At 41.6% G+C, this 17,624-nt stretch overlaps 2 protein-coding genes across 2 annotated transcripts; one reads left to right on the top strand and one right to left on the bottom strand.

Annotated features, from left to right (window-relative positions):
- Positions 1-21: 21 nt before the first annotated feature.
- sarm1 (sterile alpha and TIR motif containing 1) lies at positions 22-10,652 on the bottom strand. Its single transcript, XM_080772627.1, has 8 exons — positions 9,538-10,652; positions 7,260-7,878; positions 5,464-5,676; positions 5,262-5,353; positions 4,824-5,150; positions 2,358-2,547; positions 1,609-1,730; positions 22-1,277 (listed from the first exon to the last, which is right to left on the bottom strand). The coding sequence occupies exons 1-8, from the start codon at positions 10,002-10,004 to the stop codon at positions 1,169-1,171; spliced, it is 2,139 nt and encodes a 712-aa protein (XP_080628753.1). The 5' UTR covers positions 10,005-10,652; the 3' UTR covers positions 22-1,168.
- Positions 10,653-11,566: 914 nt separating this feature from the next.
- Positions 11,567-15,716, top strand: vtna (vitronectin a; the record flags this gene model as incomplete). Its single annotated transcript, XM_080772905.1, has 8 exons — positions 11,567-11,624; positions 11,987-12,106; positions 12,330-13,154; positions 13,313-13,452; positions 13,719-13,875; positions 14,124-14,276; positions 14,757-15,431; positions 15,598-15,716. 8 exons carry the CDS (start codon positions 11,567-11,569, stop codon positions 15,714-15,716), a joined length of 2,247 nt encoding a protein of 748 aa, XP_080629031.1.
- Between the last annotated feature and the right edge of the window lie 1,908 nt (positions 15,717-17,624).

Raw genomic sequence — 17,624 nt, 5'->3', positions numbered from 1 at the left:
GGAGCGTGTCTTGAGTGTACAGGGTTTGATGAGGGCTTAATATTGAAGACATCGGGGATCTCATACATCAGGGATCTCCATCCGTGATGATGTCACGAGGTGGGGTTGGGGTGACCAACCAACGAAACAACTGACTGACGGGAAATGCACGATTTTCATAGTTACACATTGTGTGCACAGGAGAAACATTGCTGGTTTTTTCTTTTATCAAACAACTCCATTCAGTTATAGTTAGGGGGATGAGAACAGGTTTTCTTATTTCTTTATTGTCAAGCAGCCAAGTAATTAGTCAACATGTGAAAACCACAAGTCACATTGTTTAGCGGTTTACCCTAAACATGTAGTACAACATGTTGTGACAGTGCATGACAAGGCCTTCTAAAATAAAGAAAGATACATGGAATCATAGACCAAGAGGGCTCCTTACAGGTGTGAATTCTTAATGTCAATATTGATCAATCCTTTCAAACATGAAACAAAATATGCTTCACAAGCAAGCAGTGTTTGATACTGCACAGGTACAGTATATTTTGCATTGCCTGAGGTGCTTTGTAACTTAGAAGGGCTATGATGAATATAGGTTATACCATCTTGTACAATTGGCACGCATTAGAGCCCACCAGTACATCAAACCATGCCAAATCAATGTACATACGTACTGATTGTAATTTTTAACATGAACCAAAAACTAGAAACCACCATAAACATGGTAATGCTATTAGTGTAAAACAGAGATCTAATATCATACAGTATTACATTAATCCCAAACTTAATTTGGTCCTGTAAGATAATATAAGGCAAATAGAAATGATAGATTTCTAAACATAGAACATATGACGCATCAAAAACTATTCATTGTTTTGCAGGCTGATATATAATTTTAAATTTCCTGAGAAACAGAAATAGGCTTATACCTGATAGCACATGAGTATGAGGGTTAGTATGTTTAAAACATTACATATATAGTTATAATTTTACCATTGCAGATATTGTCTAGCCTATACTGTATTAGGTCTTGGGGGGAGAATTGTTGTATGTAGCATCAAAATATTACTTGGATTTGTTTTTCACATGCATTGGAGCAGAGAAAAAGGCATTGACCAATTAAGCATACTGTAGGCCCTGTTTATTTGGCATTGTTGGCAGTTAATAGGGAGCTGAGGTAATACTATATCTGCGTTTGTCCTTTTGAGCCATCTTTGGCGTCCAGTCGGTCTTGGCCTTTCAGAAAGCGTAGGATCTTCTCAATGGTGGCCTCCTGATACTCATGGGACCACCTAAGGTAAGACAAAGAGGCACAGGGACAAACCGATGCTCTGTTGTCAGATGCAAAGTATTCAACAGACTGCAAAGAAAACAATTGAATGCTACAAAGGAACTACGATAGCACTAGGCTAGCATCCGTCTAAACAGGCTATCAAAATTACTTTCTTATTTTTAATCCTCTAAGAAGTACAAGACATTGTCAATATTGTGTCCATACATTGTCAGTACTGTGATGCTATAAAAGTAGCCGGCATTGGTGATATGCAATCCCAAACTAAACAATCGTGAAAAATATATATTATTTGTTTATAAACAGATATTTGATATATTTCAGGAACTCACTTAATGCCATTGAAGTTGAGGATAGACCTCATGTCCTCTGGCAACGACATGGGGTCTGGCCATGCGAAATTATCTGTGACGGGAACAATGTTCTTCTTTCCACCCAAGGCTGTGACAATCTCCTGAAATATTTAAAGCTTTCAGTCAGACAAAAATATAAACCCAGAATGTGACCTCATATAGGACGAGATATGATCAGCATACCTCTATAAAACTGGACAAATCCCTCTGGCCTTTTTTTGTTGTTGACCAAAATGACTTTGGTTCTACCACTGGTTCCATTCAGGATTCTTGGACCCATGGAGCTATCTAGCAAACTCACCAAAGATCTAACCAAACAGCCTCGACCAGAACAGCACCTACTGTATCAGAAACTATTCATTTTATGTCAAACTCAAAACACTTGGTTAAACATTTGCCGGGAGAACCAGAACCGGTTCGGTGAAAATAGGTATCTGTAGTTTCATAGTTATCTGTTTCCTATGAATATGAAACCAGTATTTGTTCTTGACTCAAGATTCCATGTTTAATATCTCCTGTTTTCCCAGTGGGTATTCTCCTTGTGATTTCCTAGTTGTTTTTTCCCCTTGAGCTTCCAGTTATATTTACTCCTTGTGGTCAATAAACTGTTCTAACTCTCCTCTGCCTCTGGTCCTGCATTTGGGTCCTACATCTCCTGACTCGCATCGTGACACGAAGGCCTGTGAAGTTAATCTGAGACATCTCCAGACTGACTGTAGTGTACTGACCTTGTGTACCCAGTCCTTCATGGCAGTGTCACCCATGCACTTGTCAAGTGCGTTGGCAGACAGGACAAGGATGAAGTTCCGTGCTCGCTGTACACTCTGAATCAGTTTGTCTTCAAATTTTCCAGACTCCAGCTTCTCCACATCTATGAAGACACTGAATCCACGCACCTGGAGGTGCACTTTCAAAAGGCTTAGGAGAGGAATGGGAATAAAATAAACAAAAAAGTGCCTTAATACAGACAGGCAAACATACGGAAAGCATTTGTCATTTGGTGAACTTTCATATTCGTTGGATGCCTTTATGCAATGTATAGTAATACAATTATAGTACGGGTAACCTGGTTAGCTAGTTCCATGCGGTAAATAGAATGGCCATGTCTGCTTATCACTTAAGGTAGGGTAAGTGATATTCCTTTGTTAAAATTAGGGATGCACAATGAATTGGTAGCATAATCGGAATAGGCCATATCGGCCATAAAAATGCCATATTGGTATCGGATTAGTCTCAAAATAATACAGATTATTTAATCAGTTTTCACCAGCTTACATTTTTAAAGGAAAAATGTAAAGAATCATAAATGAGTTCAATATAAATACAAAAGTGTCTAGTATGTCTAGTCTAACAACAAAAGACAAATCATTATGATGTAAAATCTTAAGTAATCTTAAATCAAAATTTACTTTTATTTTTCTACATTTAATTTGTGTACTCGTCTCATTCAGTAGTCATTCAGTTGTGAAAACAGACTAAGCTTGTTTCCATTGTGGTCCTCTATAGTATCGGAATAGGTCAGAGTCGGTATCGGCAAATATGAGCCTGCAAATAATCGGAGATCGGTCATAATTTCCTAACTCCTAATAAATTAAAGGTCCTACACCACAAATTTCAACTTTTCCCATTTATTTGGTGTTTTTCTTTACTCTATCCCCACAAATACCCAATTTTGAACAATCAGGCTTTCTCATCATATTGGGGCTTTTATGGAAATGAGTCTGATTTGGTGGTACCCGGCGTTATGTAATAATGTATTGCCCTAATTTGTATAATCCCTCCCCCTCTGGCCTCTTCAGTTCCACACAGTCCCCCTTGCCGGTTCTCACCAGTGTGAAGTCTGGTGATTGAAACGGTGGGAGTCTGGGTGATAGGAGATGGGGAGGGGAGTGCTACTGTGGAGGGATGAGACAGACACAGACCCCTCCTCTGCCCCACAATAGCAACAGTTACGTAGCGATATCCGCTTTAAAACCAGGACACATTGCAACATTTTCTTTTTACTTGTGTATATATAATATAGATTTCTTATCGAATCTCCTATTAAATTGCACCAACATTGTACTTGTGAAGAAGTTAGTTTGTGCTGTTTCATTAAGATTATTAGTTCAGGGGCACGGTGGCGCAGTCGGTAGTGCTGTCGCCTCACAGCTAGAAGGTCCTGAAAGATTATTCGTGTTTGTTATTTCTGGCAGAGGAAGCTACAGTGCAGTGCTTCGCGGTGAGAGACACCCCTCAAGGCTCATACAGAGTCTGGATTCTCTGAAATAACGTTGAGCGGTGGTGAGTAAAAACAGAGAGAAGGGCTGGGGCGGTGGCGGTGGTTTGCTCTTCACCGCGGCTTGTGACGTCATGTTGTAGTTCGGTGGTCACCTAACCACCGAAAATCCAGACTATGTATGAGCCTTCAGTCAGACAGAGTAGGCAGGCAGTGGAAGCGAGCAGACGGTGGCTCATTCAGTTTAGCAGCTTATTTAAGTATACATTTTCTATCCATAAAAAGGTTGTAGTAACTGAATATATACTTATTTTCCATCTACAGCTGTTTCGTGTTTGGTTTTGCAGGAAAAAAGGTTTTGAAACGAGCAATTCCAACAGCATTTGAGTAATTCAGAATACTACTAAATTGCTATAGAGTGTGGGTTCCATAGGCATCTCCCTGTCTCTTCAGCTCTTTAATAAACCGAAAATGCATTTTCAGGTCAGGATACAAATTGTATCCAATCATAAACAAGTTAAATTGGAAGTGGTGACGCAATGAAAAGTGCAGACATTTTAACTGAACAATATAAATTTGAAGCTGATAAATGGGTACTCTTTCCTGATTGGTTGAAAATACATTTTGTGTTTATTAAAGACTCGAGATGGAGTCTGGAGTGGACATGTGCGGGGGACCCCTGTTATTGAACAAACAGTCTATAGCAATTTATACTATCAGAATATAGTGCCAAAAAAATAAGTAAATTTTGTTTAAAGAATATCACTTAACCTACCTTTAACTTAACTTTAGGTGGTTAATCAGACTAATTGCTATTTTTGCATCAATTCATTGATGTAGCCTATTTGTAAAATGATCAAAGAACCTGCGCTTCTCGATCTCGTAAAAGTAATCTAATAATCGCTAAGGATATAGTTGCAGTACTATTAAAACCATGGGATGAACGATAAGGCAATTATCCTGCTTTAGTTCTAACCTGGCCAGCTGGGAGCCTGTGGTCCGACGGTAGCTGATGAACACATCGGGGCCTGGAGGGTGGGCATCCGTGAGGCAGGGCTTGGAGGGCCTGCAATTAGCTGCCAGGATCTTTGCTCGGTGGACACCGTTTTCGACGTGGCAGTCACACTGGAGCTGGTGGTCAGTCACGCTCTGCACGTTATTGCGATCCACTCCTGACAGAACGAGACCATAGGTATACTGGCGGAAACGGGGGTCCACATCAGCTAACCAGTCAGCCATGTTGTTTGGGTCACACGTGGAATAGTTGGCGTAGGTCTTTAACACACGCAAGTCTCTTAGAAATCTGGAGAACCAGGGGGGAAAAAAGTCAGCAGGCTTAACTTTCTTTTTCAAAGATTCCTGCGAAAATGCCTTGTTTGTATTTCTGTCTAATAAAGTATTCAATCAATCAAACCTCTTGCGTGTGAGGCCTGCAGTCATGCCTAGGTCAGTTTGCAGATCCTCATCAGTGATGTTCAGGAGGAGGTCTCCATCGACCTGCAGCTCCTACCATTATAATGCAGATAAAACATAGTATGAATATATCGTAGCATATATATGACAAGCAAAGAGATACAGTAGATAGATCACTAATGAAAATGAATAAACCCAACTACCTGAAAACGTTCACCAAAGGCACTGAAGCCTATCTGCTGCAGCCAAGTCTTCACCTCGCCACTTTTCCAGTTGGGCACAGATGACAAGATACGTCTTGGCACTTCCTCGCCCATCATGCTCAGTGCCCGTTTGGCAAGGGAACAGGTTGTACCATTACTGCTGTACATGACAATCCTCTTTAGGCTCTGCACCGCTCCGATTTCTTGAAATATCTTGACAGGAAGACAAATACAAATTGGCACATTTCTACTCAAGGTGACTTTGAAAAGACACGATAAAGGCTTATACTCTTATAGTCTTATTTCAGTGAATTTTCACTGAATTAATTATTTTAAAAAACCTGTTGTACCTGCATCTTAGGCCTAGGCTATATGAGTACGGGTATTTTTCTAAACGGATATTATTTCCTCCGTTTAAAAAAATGTTGCATGACATGTCACATGACAAAGGGTTAGCAGAAACGCATTGAACACAGGAGAGAATCACTGCAGTAGCAGGTTTCATTTGTAGGCTATTTTGATTTTATATTTACACTTGAGGTGCCAAATACATAGGCCTATCATATTTTTTAATGAAGGAATAATAAGTACTGCAATTTAAATATCACCTAAAGTGAGTGGAAATGGAACATGTTTCTTACATTGTCTGTCAGAATGTCACGCTATGTGTGTAAACTGTATACGACACATCTTGCCTGGCCAAAATGCAATTCCTGATGTCTACAGTCTGTCCTTTGACAAAACATTATAATGTCTTATCATGGCCCTGAAACAATATGACCGTCATGTTTCATCGCAATTAACACGTTGTAGGGGATGTCACAATGACAATAGGCGAGGAAATACATGATTCTCACATCCATGTGGCGTGCGCTGGTGTAGCTGTCAGACGAACTTTACGCACATGCACACGCATAGACTTGTTGGTGTCCTCAGGGCTTAAAGCCAAAAAAGAAACCCAAGACTGAAAATTACTTTTTGCAAATCTGCACTGATCTCATTAAATAACCCCTATGAAATCCTCAGGACTGAAATCCATCCACAGGACTGGGAACTTTAAGCCCTGTGTCCTGCACAATGGCATTTGACCTTTACTCTTTATTGGTAGGTTAGTATTAGTAATATCCACAGTTTCTCTGTAGCGGTCCGCAATTAACCTATTATTCATGCTTTGCACTCGGCACCAATACAAATGAAATAATCTGGTGGCCACCGCGGACTGGACTAGTAGAGAGCAGAGCCTTTGCTCGCTGGTGACATGATGCAGTTGCAGTTGATGCAACAATGATGAGTTTTAAAGTTGTTAACAGTGATATAAAAACATGAACAATCTGTGTAGTTTCCAGGCGCAAGCTCCATTTCTCACCTAATTATAGTAAAAAGGATATGCGAGAATGAGCGGCGATTCATCGGTTCTCAAAAGCTCTGTTTCGCATGACTACACAGATCCACTGATCCGGATATTTTGGAAAATCTTCACTTATTTATCCATTTCCCAAAACCTCCGTTTGAGTGTCCGAAAATGCCGTTTGCGTGTGGCTGAAAGGCACAAAAAAAAAAAACGTTTTGAAAAAGATATACGTGTAGCCCAGGCCTTGAAATGTTTTTTATCCATGACAATGTACAGTATTTTATTGTGTTCACTCGGCTGTAGAGTGTGACAGTTCTAGTTTTGTTGTTTTATTTCTTTATTGTTCTAAATGTAAAGGGTGATTTGATTTATACAGGTCACTCTTGAAAAAGAGACTTTTACGTGGTTAAATAAAATAAGTGATGAAGTGTGAAACTGGCAGTACCTTGGTGTTACGTTGACGGGACTTGATGCTTGCCTCAACACAGAGGTAAAAAGCAGCTATGCACTTCCCCTCTAGTCTTGTTCCATCCAGCAATGGCAGGAGGTGCTGCAGGTCAGCTGCTGTTCTCCCCTGCATGCTGTCAGCACTGTCCAGCAAGCTCCGAGCAAACTCATCTGGGTCTAAGGATGCAATAAATGGCTCCACCAACTCCAAAGTCCCAGATTTGACCACCTCCTTCTCAATTTCTCGGTTGGCAGCTAACAGAGCTACAGCTAGGCAGGCATAGAAGCGAATGAGTTCGTCCTCTTTAGAGAAAGCCAGCGGGAAAAGCCATTCAGGAGCTTGTTTCTCGATCATCAGCCGCTGGCAGCGATGGCCTCCGTACATGGCACAGTTGGCTAGGGCCACCGCACAGTGGCGCAGCACTGTGGGGTCTGTACCTCGGCACCAGAAAAGAAGAGCATCCATGGCGCCATTGGCGATGAGCTGTGCTGATGTTTCTTCTGTGTGTTTGAACATATGCTCCAGGATCCCTGAGACACTGCGTGCCAGCTGGGCATCTTCCTGCTCTCGGGTTAGGTTGAGGATGACCCCTAGCCCCATGCGCGCCACGTAATCTCTGGTGGAACAAGTACAGCAAGCATTGTAAGGAAGCACAGCTAATGATCATTTCCTTATAAATGTAGAGCCACTGAATATTTGTGATTCAGCGGCTCTACATACAGTATAAAGGAAATCATGACCAAATACAAGCTTTTGAATAGAGGTGTAATAGGTGATATTTTTCACATATAGTAGGTGGTAAGCCTACGTTTGTAGTACCTTTATACTAACTTGGGTTCCAAATCCATTCCATTCAGGTCAGAGTTGTGCTGTTAGTATTATTGTGCACATTGGCTCACTGGAAAGACTCGGGCCTAGCAGGGGTCTTTGACATTTTTTTGTTTCTTCAGTGTGGCTTATCAATATTAAATGTAATTATGATACATCAAAATATAATATTTCCAACAGATTCTGATTGTCCATAAATAAAATAACCTTTTTGAGAGCCCTCCTATGCCCAGCTTTGTGTGTCTATGTGTACCCCAACCCCATAGTGATGATTTGATTGGCTGAACACAGAATGTGATGTATGTGAGCGCCCCTCACTTCATGTTTGAGTGTGATTTTTTCTTCTTTTGAAATATTTACATCAGGACATTCACATTGACATGGTAATTAATTCAGAGCTCTGTCACTCAGTGTGAATGAACGCAGATTTATGTACAGGGTCTAATTTGGATACAGATGTGAGGGACTTATAACACACTAATTCCAGTGTGCCAGTGATTACCCTCCCCTGTGCCAATGTTGGCACCATGGGTAAGGCCTACCCCTGAGTGAGGGGCCCTGACCTAAGTATAGCGTAGCCTATGGTGCCTAAGTGCCTACCTAGCTCTAGTCCAACTACATAGCTCTAATGCCGTTGCATTTAGATGCAATGGCATTAGAGCTATGGTATGGACCTAGCCCAAATTTTTTGATTCTCGTAGAGGTTTTTTTCGATTCTGACGAATCTCTCTACGAGAGTCAAAACGCTAGCTCCGCCCCTAATGTCGGATAAGCAAACTGATGCCTTTAAATCACTCTTACCTTGTACAAATGCAAAATCTAAGCTGCTTTTCATGTTGCCCCACTTGTTTGTGTGCTCTGCGGAAGCATATTAAACTCTGTCAATGCTTATTTTTCAATAAAATCGTTTTATAGTCAACTCTGTTTCTGAGTATTTCTTTCACCCGCAGCCATCTTGCTTTTCTCTCCATTGTAAATACGGTAAACGGCGCAACAGAATTGTAAATGCGGTAAACGGCGCACAGAATATTGCCCGCGACCCTAGCGGCCAGGGTTCTCTTGCGCATTTACAATGGAGAGAAAAGCAAGATGGCTAAAATACCTTTTTTATTGAAAAATAAGCATTGACAGAGTTTAATATGCTTCCGCAGAGCACACAAACAAGTGGGGCAACATGAAAAGCAGCTTAGATTTTGCATTTGTACAAGGTAAGAGTGATTTAAAGGCATCAGTTTGCTTATCCGACATTAGGGGCGGAGCTAGCGTTTTGACTCTCGTAGAGAGATTCGTCAGAATCGAAAAAAACCTCTACGAGAATCAAAAAATTTGGGCTAGTATGGACCAGAGCTAGTGCCTATCCATGTCAATATTGACAGCTATTTTGATAGCACCCTCGGCCTCGTTAGGCCTACTTATGCGGTAATAGAGAGGCCTTAGACCTACATACCTGTTCTCTGAAACCAATATCTGTTCCAGAAGTTTTGCCGATTCGTAAGTGATCTCCACAGCAGGTGTCTGCAAAAGCTGAAGGAGAAGCTCCAGACCTCCATCCAGCCGGATTCTAATGCAGATCTCTTCGGCAACCTGGCGGCCAACAGCGGGTAAAACCCAGGCCTCCTCCACCAGCTGAAATATCTCCGCGATGGCCCTGCGGGTCTCATCTAAATCCGACGTGTCTTTGGCTGACTGCAGTGTCTTGATGGAGGAGCGGAGGGCAGGGAGCGAGCTGTCCAAAACGACCTGCACGTCGGCATGGATTCCCGGCGACACGGATTTGGGGGGCTCCGCGGCAGAGCCGCTCCTGCGAGTCTGGAGCCGGCTGACATACTCGGGCACCGTGAGTCTTTCTGAGCTGAACATCGTGGACAGATGTCGATAAAGGCTCCACAACAACACGGTTAGAGAAAAGAGCATCTACTGCCTAAAGAGGAGAGGGCTTGAAGCGGGTCCACATCGATCAAATATGAGATCTGAGACAGGCTAGCTTCCGTGGTGCCCTGGGGAGTGTAGATTGTATCTTACTGTAAACAAAATGACTACTCCTCTGTTGTGCGTCAAGTATCCTCGGCCTAGTCTGAAGTAATTAAAAGTGACGGCTTTCACAAACAAAACTGCGTAATTTCTCCTAATGTATCTATGGAAATACAAATAAGATTACCTATAAAATAAAGACTACGACTTACACGTGTCGTGAGCAGGTGAGCTATATGATAGCAAATCAAGGCGTTAAGCTTGAGTTGACACTTCCTCTTTCATCAATTCAACACAATGATTCACACAACAGCTCAGAACTACTAAATATTCGAGTCCTCTCGTTGAGAATGTGTGGATCTTGGTACAAGGCTGTCAGAACCCGTCCCAGAACTATTACACAGCAGATTATTGTATTTAGCTAAGGAGCGGAAAAAATAGACAACAATGCAGTCCAATTGTTGTCTGTCAATCGCTTGCAGAAATTGAGGTTATCCAGACAAAGACTTGTTTATCCCATGGTCACTCTGCTAGAGAAACAGTTCCGCATAGATTCGGCTCTACGGTTCGTTAGTTATGATTTCTTTTAATTTTCTTTTATTTCTCGACAAAATAGCTCCTGGCTCAGCTCACCCTGTCAGCATCTTCTTGCAGCATCATCATCGATGTTCGAAACGCCCTCTCTGCCTCCAGTCCAGACAGAGAAACCTCTCCTCTTACAGCTCAGATAGAAAAACATCCCCAGCACCACTGTTACACAAGAGACTGCTGGTAAGGCGGCTCTACCCCCTTGTGGAGTAGCAGTAGAACAGCAGAGAATCATTCAAATTAATGTCAATTCGAATTACACGACCAGACCTACTGTACTACCTGACTGGTCCTGACTTGAAACACACTTGTAGGTTCAAGGATGCTCTTTGACCTTATTGTTTTGCATTCACTGCTCCTGAACACGTGACATAGGCCTACTGTCTGTCTGTCATACTTCTGTCATACTAAGCGTAAAACGTAATAGATTTTTAAATAAAGCAATATGTCACATATGCTATGTAATAATGATACAACATTTAAACATAAAAAACAAAGGTATATAAAGGATCAAATATAGTTGCACATTATTACCTGCAATTCACTGAATGTGTTACTGTACTTGCTATGCAAATATATTCGATAATGCAGCTGCTTCTCCAATACATGTTGACCTGACAACACAGCCTTTCAAAATGTAGCCTAATGCTTTTTTTCCTTTTCTTCTATTTTGTTTTTCTTTCTTTTTTTAAGGAGGGTGGATGTCCTCCTCTGTTTGTCTAGTATGTTTTCTATTTCTATCAACCCAACCACCCCACCCCTCCTCCATACATTGTGCACTCCTCTACTTGAGGAGAAACTGGAGTGCAAACAAGGTTTGGGTAAACAAGAGGGTGAATGACACTTATTTCCACTGATTGGTAGCACAAGGCCCAGCATTACTCGTCTACTTACGGGACTTCATTCACAGAGAAAGCATGAGACTGAGGCCGATGCTGCTGTTAGCTCTTCTGGCTACGGCCTTTGCTGCTGAGGGTAAGTCTGAATATTTATATATTTATAATTGTAATAAGTTAAAAAAAACTATTTATTTGTGCACTTTGGTCAAGTCAAGGCAGCAATATTGGGAAAGTCGAGGCCTAACTAGTTTGTAAGAATGTACCATTTTCACCTCCCGATTTCAATGGGTGCAGATACGGTATATTGGTCAGTGTATTGACAAGGGAAAACAATTTTTTTTGTAAGACTTGTACATGTGCTAATACCATGTGTACTGTATATGCGCTTTGTCTGAAGTATAAATATAATAAACAATGTAATGTATAGGCAGAGTAACTTTGCTTGCAGTGCCACACGTTGGTTTATCAATTCTCTCCACTGTGTCTGTTAATCTCCAGAGTCCTGTATGGGTCGCTGTGAGAATGGATTTGATTCTCAGAAGAGCTGCCAGTGTGACTCTATGTGTAAATATTACACTAGCTGTTGCTTCGACTTTGCAACTGTTTGTCGCATGAATAGTAAGAAGCGTCTTTACTAATGTGTAGATAATCCATTAACATGCTTATTGTAAACCCAGTAAAGATAATGCATTGGATATAGATATTGTCACTAGTAGTACCCAGTAAAGATAATGGATTCGGTAAATATCAAAGTCACTACCCAGTGAATATAATGGATTGGATAGATTGGTTTGGTGTGATTAGATTATGATCACTAATATAACAATTTGTTGTCTCTCAGACCGTGGGGACACATTTATCATCGCTGAGGATGATGATGACTCGTTCACCAGCACTCCCACACCTCAAGTTGAGTCTAGTCGCCATCGGGCCCAACCCACACGCCGCCCCCAACCCACACACCGCCCCCAACCTGCACACCGCCCTCAACCCACACGCCGCCCCCAACCCACACGCCCCAAGACCCCAAACGCAGTAACACCAGGGGCACTGGACCCTGTAACTCAGAGGGTCCCGATTACAAAGACACAGAGGGCTCCCACCACACAAGATCCCATCACACAAGATCCCATCACACAAGATCCCATCACACAAGATCCCACCACACAAGCTCCCACCACACAAGATCCCATCACACAAGATCCCATTATACAAGCTCCCATCACACAAGATCCCATCACACAAGATCCCACCACACAAGATCCCATTATACAAGATCCCATCACACAAGATCCCATTATACAAGATCCCATCACACAAGATCCCATTATACAAGATCCCATCACACAAGATCCCATTATACAAGCTCCCATCACACAAGCTCCCATCACACAAGATCCCATCACACAAGATCCCATCATACAAGCTCCCACCACACAAGCTCCCACCACACAAGCTCCTACCACACAAGCTACAACCACACTAGCTACCACCACACTAGCTCTGACCACACAGAAAGTTGTAACCACAGCCCCAGTAACAACAGCAACCACAGAGATAGTGACCACAACTAGTACCACCCTTGACCCAGATGCTAAAGTCTGTAGTGGTAGGCCTTTTGACTCCTTTACACAGGTGAAAAATGGCTCCGTCTATGCCTTCAGAGGTAAGCATGACAAAAAAATAAATGAATAATAATAATAATAATAATAATATTGTTCTCTAGTTTCCATTGGTGTTGAGCAGAACATAATATTGACTGAACGGACATGAGACTTTAGACAAAAGTTAACTGGAAAACAAAAAAAATATGTCCTGACCTAGGGGACTACTTCTTTGAATTGGATCAGAAGAGGGTGCTACCTGGTTATCCAAAGCGCATTAAGGATGTCTGGGGCATCAGTGGACCCATTGATGCAGCCTTCACCCGCATGAACTGCCAAGGAAAGACCTACATCTTCAAGGTGGGAATGAAGAAAAGTATTTTCTGTAAATTTAGGAGTTGGGTTTATCTCTGCTGTGACAATTAAGAGAATTGTAATGCTAAAAGCAAATCAGAACTGCCTACACCTAGGCTGCTAATGCCGCCTGGTTCGATTTCCAATCCTGATGACTTTTGCTGCATGTCACTCCCCATATCTCTCTCCCCATTTTCTGTCAGTCTACTATCCCTACTATCACTAAAGGCCAAAGCCCAAAAAATATCTTAAAAATAAAAACAATCCCACAGGGAGACCGGTACTGGAGGTTTGATGATGGTGTGCTGGATGATGACTACCCAAGAGATATCAACGTGGGCTTTGACAAGATTCCAGACCATTTGGATGGTGCCTTTGCCCTCCCTGCCCCTGGTCACCATGCCAGAGAGAAGGTCTACTTTTTCAAATGTACCAGCAAGTATATTAAGCTATTAATATTTGACATTAATTAACCATGTTAGCCCAAGCAAATTCAGCTGCAATGTGATTGTAGTTTGGCTATTTTCAGCAGAGAGATTTGGCATAGAGCTGAAAAAGAGTTCATTGTCAACTCGGGTCTGTTTTACTCAGTATAGTAGAAGTATGGTAAAACTAAGTGTTTAAGACAAGTTAATATTAACTGCATATTATAGAATGTGTCATGTCTTCTCCACCAGCGGACCAGTATTACCTGTATGAGTTCACGCATCAACCATCACATGAGGAGTGCATAGCTATGTCCGAGAGGTCTCCCTCCACACTCTTTAGTCGTTATATGGATGTGTACTTTAACAACTACGAGCAGATGTTCCAAGAGCTCTTCTCTGACCGTAAGTTGTCCTGTTGTGTGAGTGATCTAAATATTGTGAGCATTTTGGAAGTTGCAGGCAGAAGAGATTTTGTCAACTGAACACCTATAGACCAATTTAACATTCTATTGTAATAATAATAATGTTTAATAATGCTTTCTTTAGTTTCTTGGATATAAAGATCACAGAAGATCAGAGAAACAGTTTGCTAGATTAACAGTTGCAAACAGGAAGTTCACAAAGTTTGGAACATTACAGGATACAAGATTTTAGGATAGTTTAGGCACCCGGATGATCTACCCTGATTACATCAGATCGGGTCAGATTCCGATTACAGCGCTGACCCGTAATTGTCCTTTTAATCTAGTAAAGGTAAAGATGTGTGAGGAATAAAAGCAATTAAGAGCCCCCTTGCCCATACCATCTTGTGTTCACATCAGTGTTATTATTATTACAGCTTGAAACAGTATACATTTTTTATTTCTATACCCTCTTCCTTAGTGCCCCGGCATAAAAGTCATCATCATTTCATTAACAAGGACTGGAAGGGCATTAAGTCACCCATAAATGCTGTTCTGGCTGGCAGAATCTATGTTGCCCCGGGTCCCTCAATCCCTGCAGGCCGTGATGACCACCGATATGACCCACAAAGGAATCAACAATATGGCCAACAGAGGACCCAGTATCAACAGTATGGACAGCAATGGGACCAGCAATACGGGCAACAGTGGGGTCGTCGCCGGCAAAACCGCTCACCTTTCTGGGAGACCCTGGCAGAGCGAGGGATGAACATGGGCCAGGGCTATGCTGATAGAGGGATGAACATGGGCCAGGGCTATGCTGATAGAGGGATGAACATGGGACAGGGCTATGCTGATAGAGGGATGAACATGGGACAGGGCTATGCTGATAGAGGGATGAACATGGGACAGGGCTATGCTGATAGAGGGATGGACATGGGGCTGAGGCTGGCGGAGAGGAGCATGGAAATGGAGGGGAGACTGGGAAGGGACTGGGATGGACGATGGGATCAGGACCGGGATCAGGACAGACGGGATAGCAATCGCGATAGCAATCGCAGAAATGATGGCAACTACGACTCTAGATATAACCCCTATGTGAACAACAGGGAACAGAGGAATTTGCCTCTGCAGAGTGTGTACTTCTTCAAAGGAGGTAATGCTAATGGAATAGGCAATTTAATCCTGTTGATGTACAGTTCCTTGATACATTACACACACTTTCTGAATTTGCTTTTAAACATAAGGAATAGCTGTGAATATGTTTCAACAAAACTGGTCAAAGAGAAGAAATAAATATCAAACTCATCTATGTTTTCCAGATAAGTATTACAGAGTGGACCTACAGACCAAGAGAGTGGATCCTGGCAGTCCTCCATACCCCAGATCCATTGCCAAGTACTGGCTCGGCTGTTCGGACCCTATTGGGGCAGAGAAATAGTTTACATCACTCAGTGTTTACCAATGAATTGAGATAAGTATTTTACACCAGGGGTTATTGTTACTTAGATCAGCTGTAGATTTTGCGACTGAACATTATTTATAGTGATAAGTTGTATACTGTAGTATAAACAGAATTATCATGTGGCATTACTGCTTTTATAACCCAACAGATTTTTTTGTTGGATTTCATTAAACCTATGAATCATACTGTACATACACAGAATTAATAAAGACACAAAATATGCTGTCTCTTGTGAAGATATTGTGTGCTTCCCTGACATTGTTGTTGTGTGTTTCCCTGTCTGACAAGTATTCAACAACATGGCTCTTATTGGAGATCAATAAAGCTCCACCACTCCTGTACACCACAGCACTGTCTGGACCTCATGGTCAAAGTTCAACTGGTTGACTTTTGTTACTCAATGACTTTGTTGGTCTTTTCTGTATTTAGTAGTATCAGTTAAAGGACGACTTCACCACTTTTCAACGTGTCTTCATATATTTGGTCCTCGCTGATGTTAAAATAGCACAGAAACCCGTCGTTTGTTAGTCACTTTTTTTTTTTTAATTAAGATGTAAAATATATATATTTCAATTTTTGTTATCACCAGAATGATGGCTTGCATTATAGAATATTAACTTTTCAGGAATAGAAAGCCTGCCGTTTCTATTGAGTTGGAATCTGGATTCCCCATCGATGAGGTGACTGGAAGACGGGTTTCTGAACTGCCCACAGCCCGAGTAGAGAAAAAGAAGATGCCCTATTATATCAAGAACGTTAGTGGCGACCAATTATATGAAAACAGGTTGAAAAGTGGTTAAGTCATCCTTCCATTGGTTCCCAACCTTTTTATACTGAAGTACCACCTCAGAAAATATTTGGCTCTCCAAGTACCACCATTATAACTGGTGTTAAAATACAGGAGCGTATACCTGCTCTTTTTGTTCCATTCTTAAGCCAATAACGCTGCTGCTCTGACGAAACTCTGTCTAGATCACTAATCAGCACAACTGTTGATATTTCTAACGTGATTAATCCGTCCTCAAATCTTCTATTAACGGCTAGGTGTGATGTCATGCTTATTTCAACCTTTCAATTGCTTGGTCAGAAGAACTACGTTAATAAAAATATGTAATTCCACATTTGTCTTTTTTTGGCGTCTCCTCTGTGTACCACCAGAGGGGGGCTCAAGTACCACTAGTGGTACTAGTACCACTAGTGGTACTAGTACCACTAGTGGTACTAGTACCAGTGGTTGGGAACCTAACCTACTTTGGGACAATATGCAAATAAACAGTTGAGGTTCAGGGTTAGCCAAAGCTAGTCACAGATCTGTTCAAAGACATCTTCATTCATCTTTCTGGTACAGAGCCTGCTTAAGGTTAGACTTACTACAGTCCTAGACTTTACAAAGTGTAAAACTGAATTAAGAACTAGTTGAAGTTAGAATTTTAAATGTGTATTGTAAATCTTATTTGCCAAATGACTACACCATGACCAACTTAACCATATTCAAATGGCAACTATTTTGCTCCCATGTTATATTGGTATGAGCATGACATGAGTCAAATGGTTGCAGCAATGAATATGATATATTGCGCTAGTACCACATCATTGGTGAGAGGCCTGGACTTGAGCCCATCAATTATATGACAGTACAGGCAATAAAACACCTGGCGGTGTGACCTGGATGCAGATGTGAAGAGGCCTGGACATAATATAGGGGACAGCGGGAGAAGCAGGACCAGGATGCCCAGAGAGCTCATGTTTGCAGCCCTATGCCCAAAGGTGTAAGTAAAGAACTACAGGAATTAAAAAAGGAGGGAATAACTTTCTGAAGTACTATTGTAGTGTTTTCCTTTTAGATTACAGTTAAATAAAGATGGTCTTGGCATTGAGATTCTT

Source organism: Protomyctophum bolini, assembly GCF_963924005.1.
Source record: "Protomyctophum bolini genome assembly, chromosome: 9".
Lineage (NCBI taxonomy): Eukaryota > Metazoa > Chordata > Actinopteri > Myctophiformes > Myctophidae > Protomyctophum > Protomyctophum bolini.
This window is presented reverse-complemented; position numbering and strand designations above follow the sequence as displayed.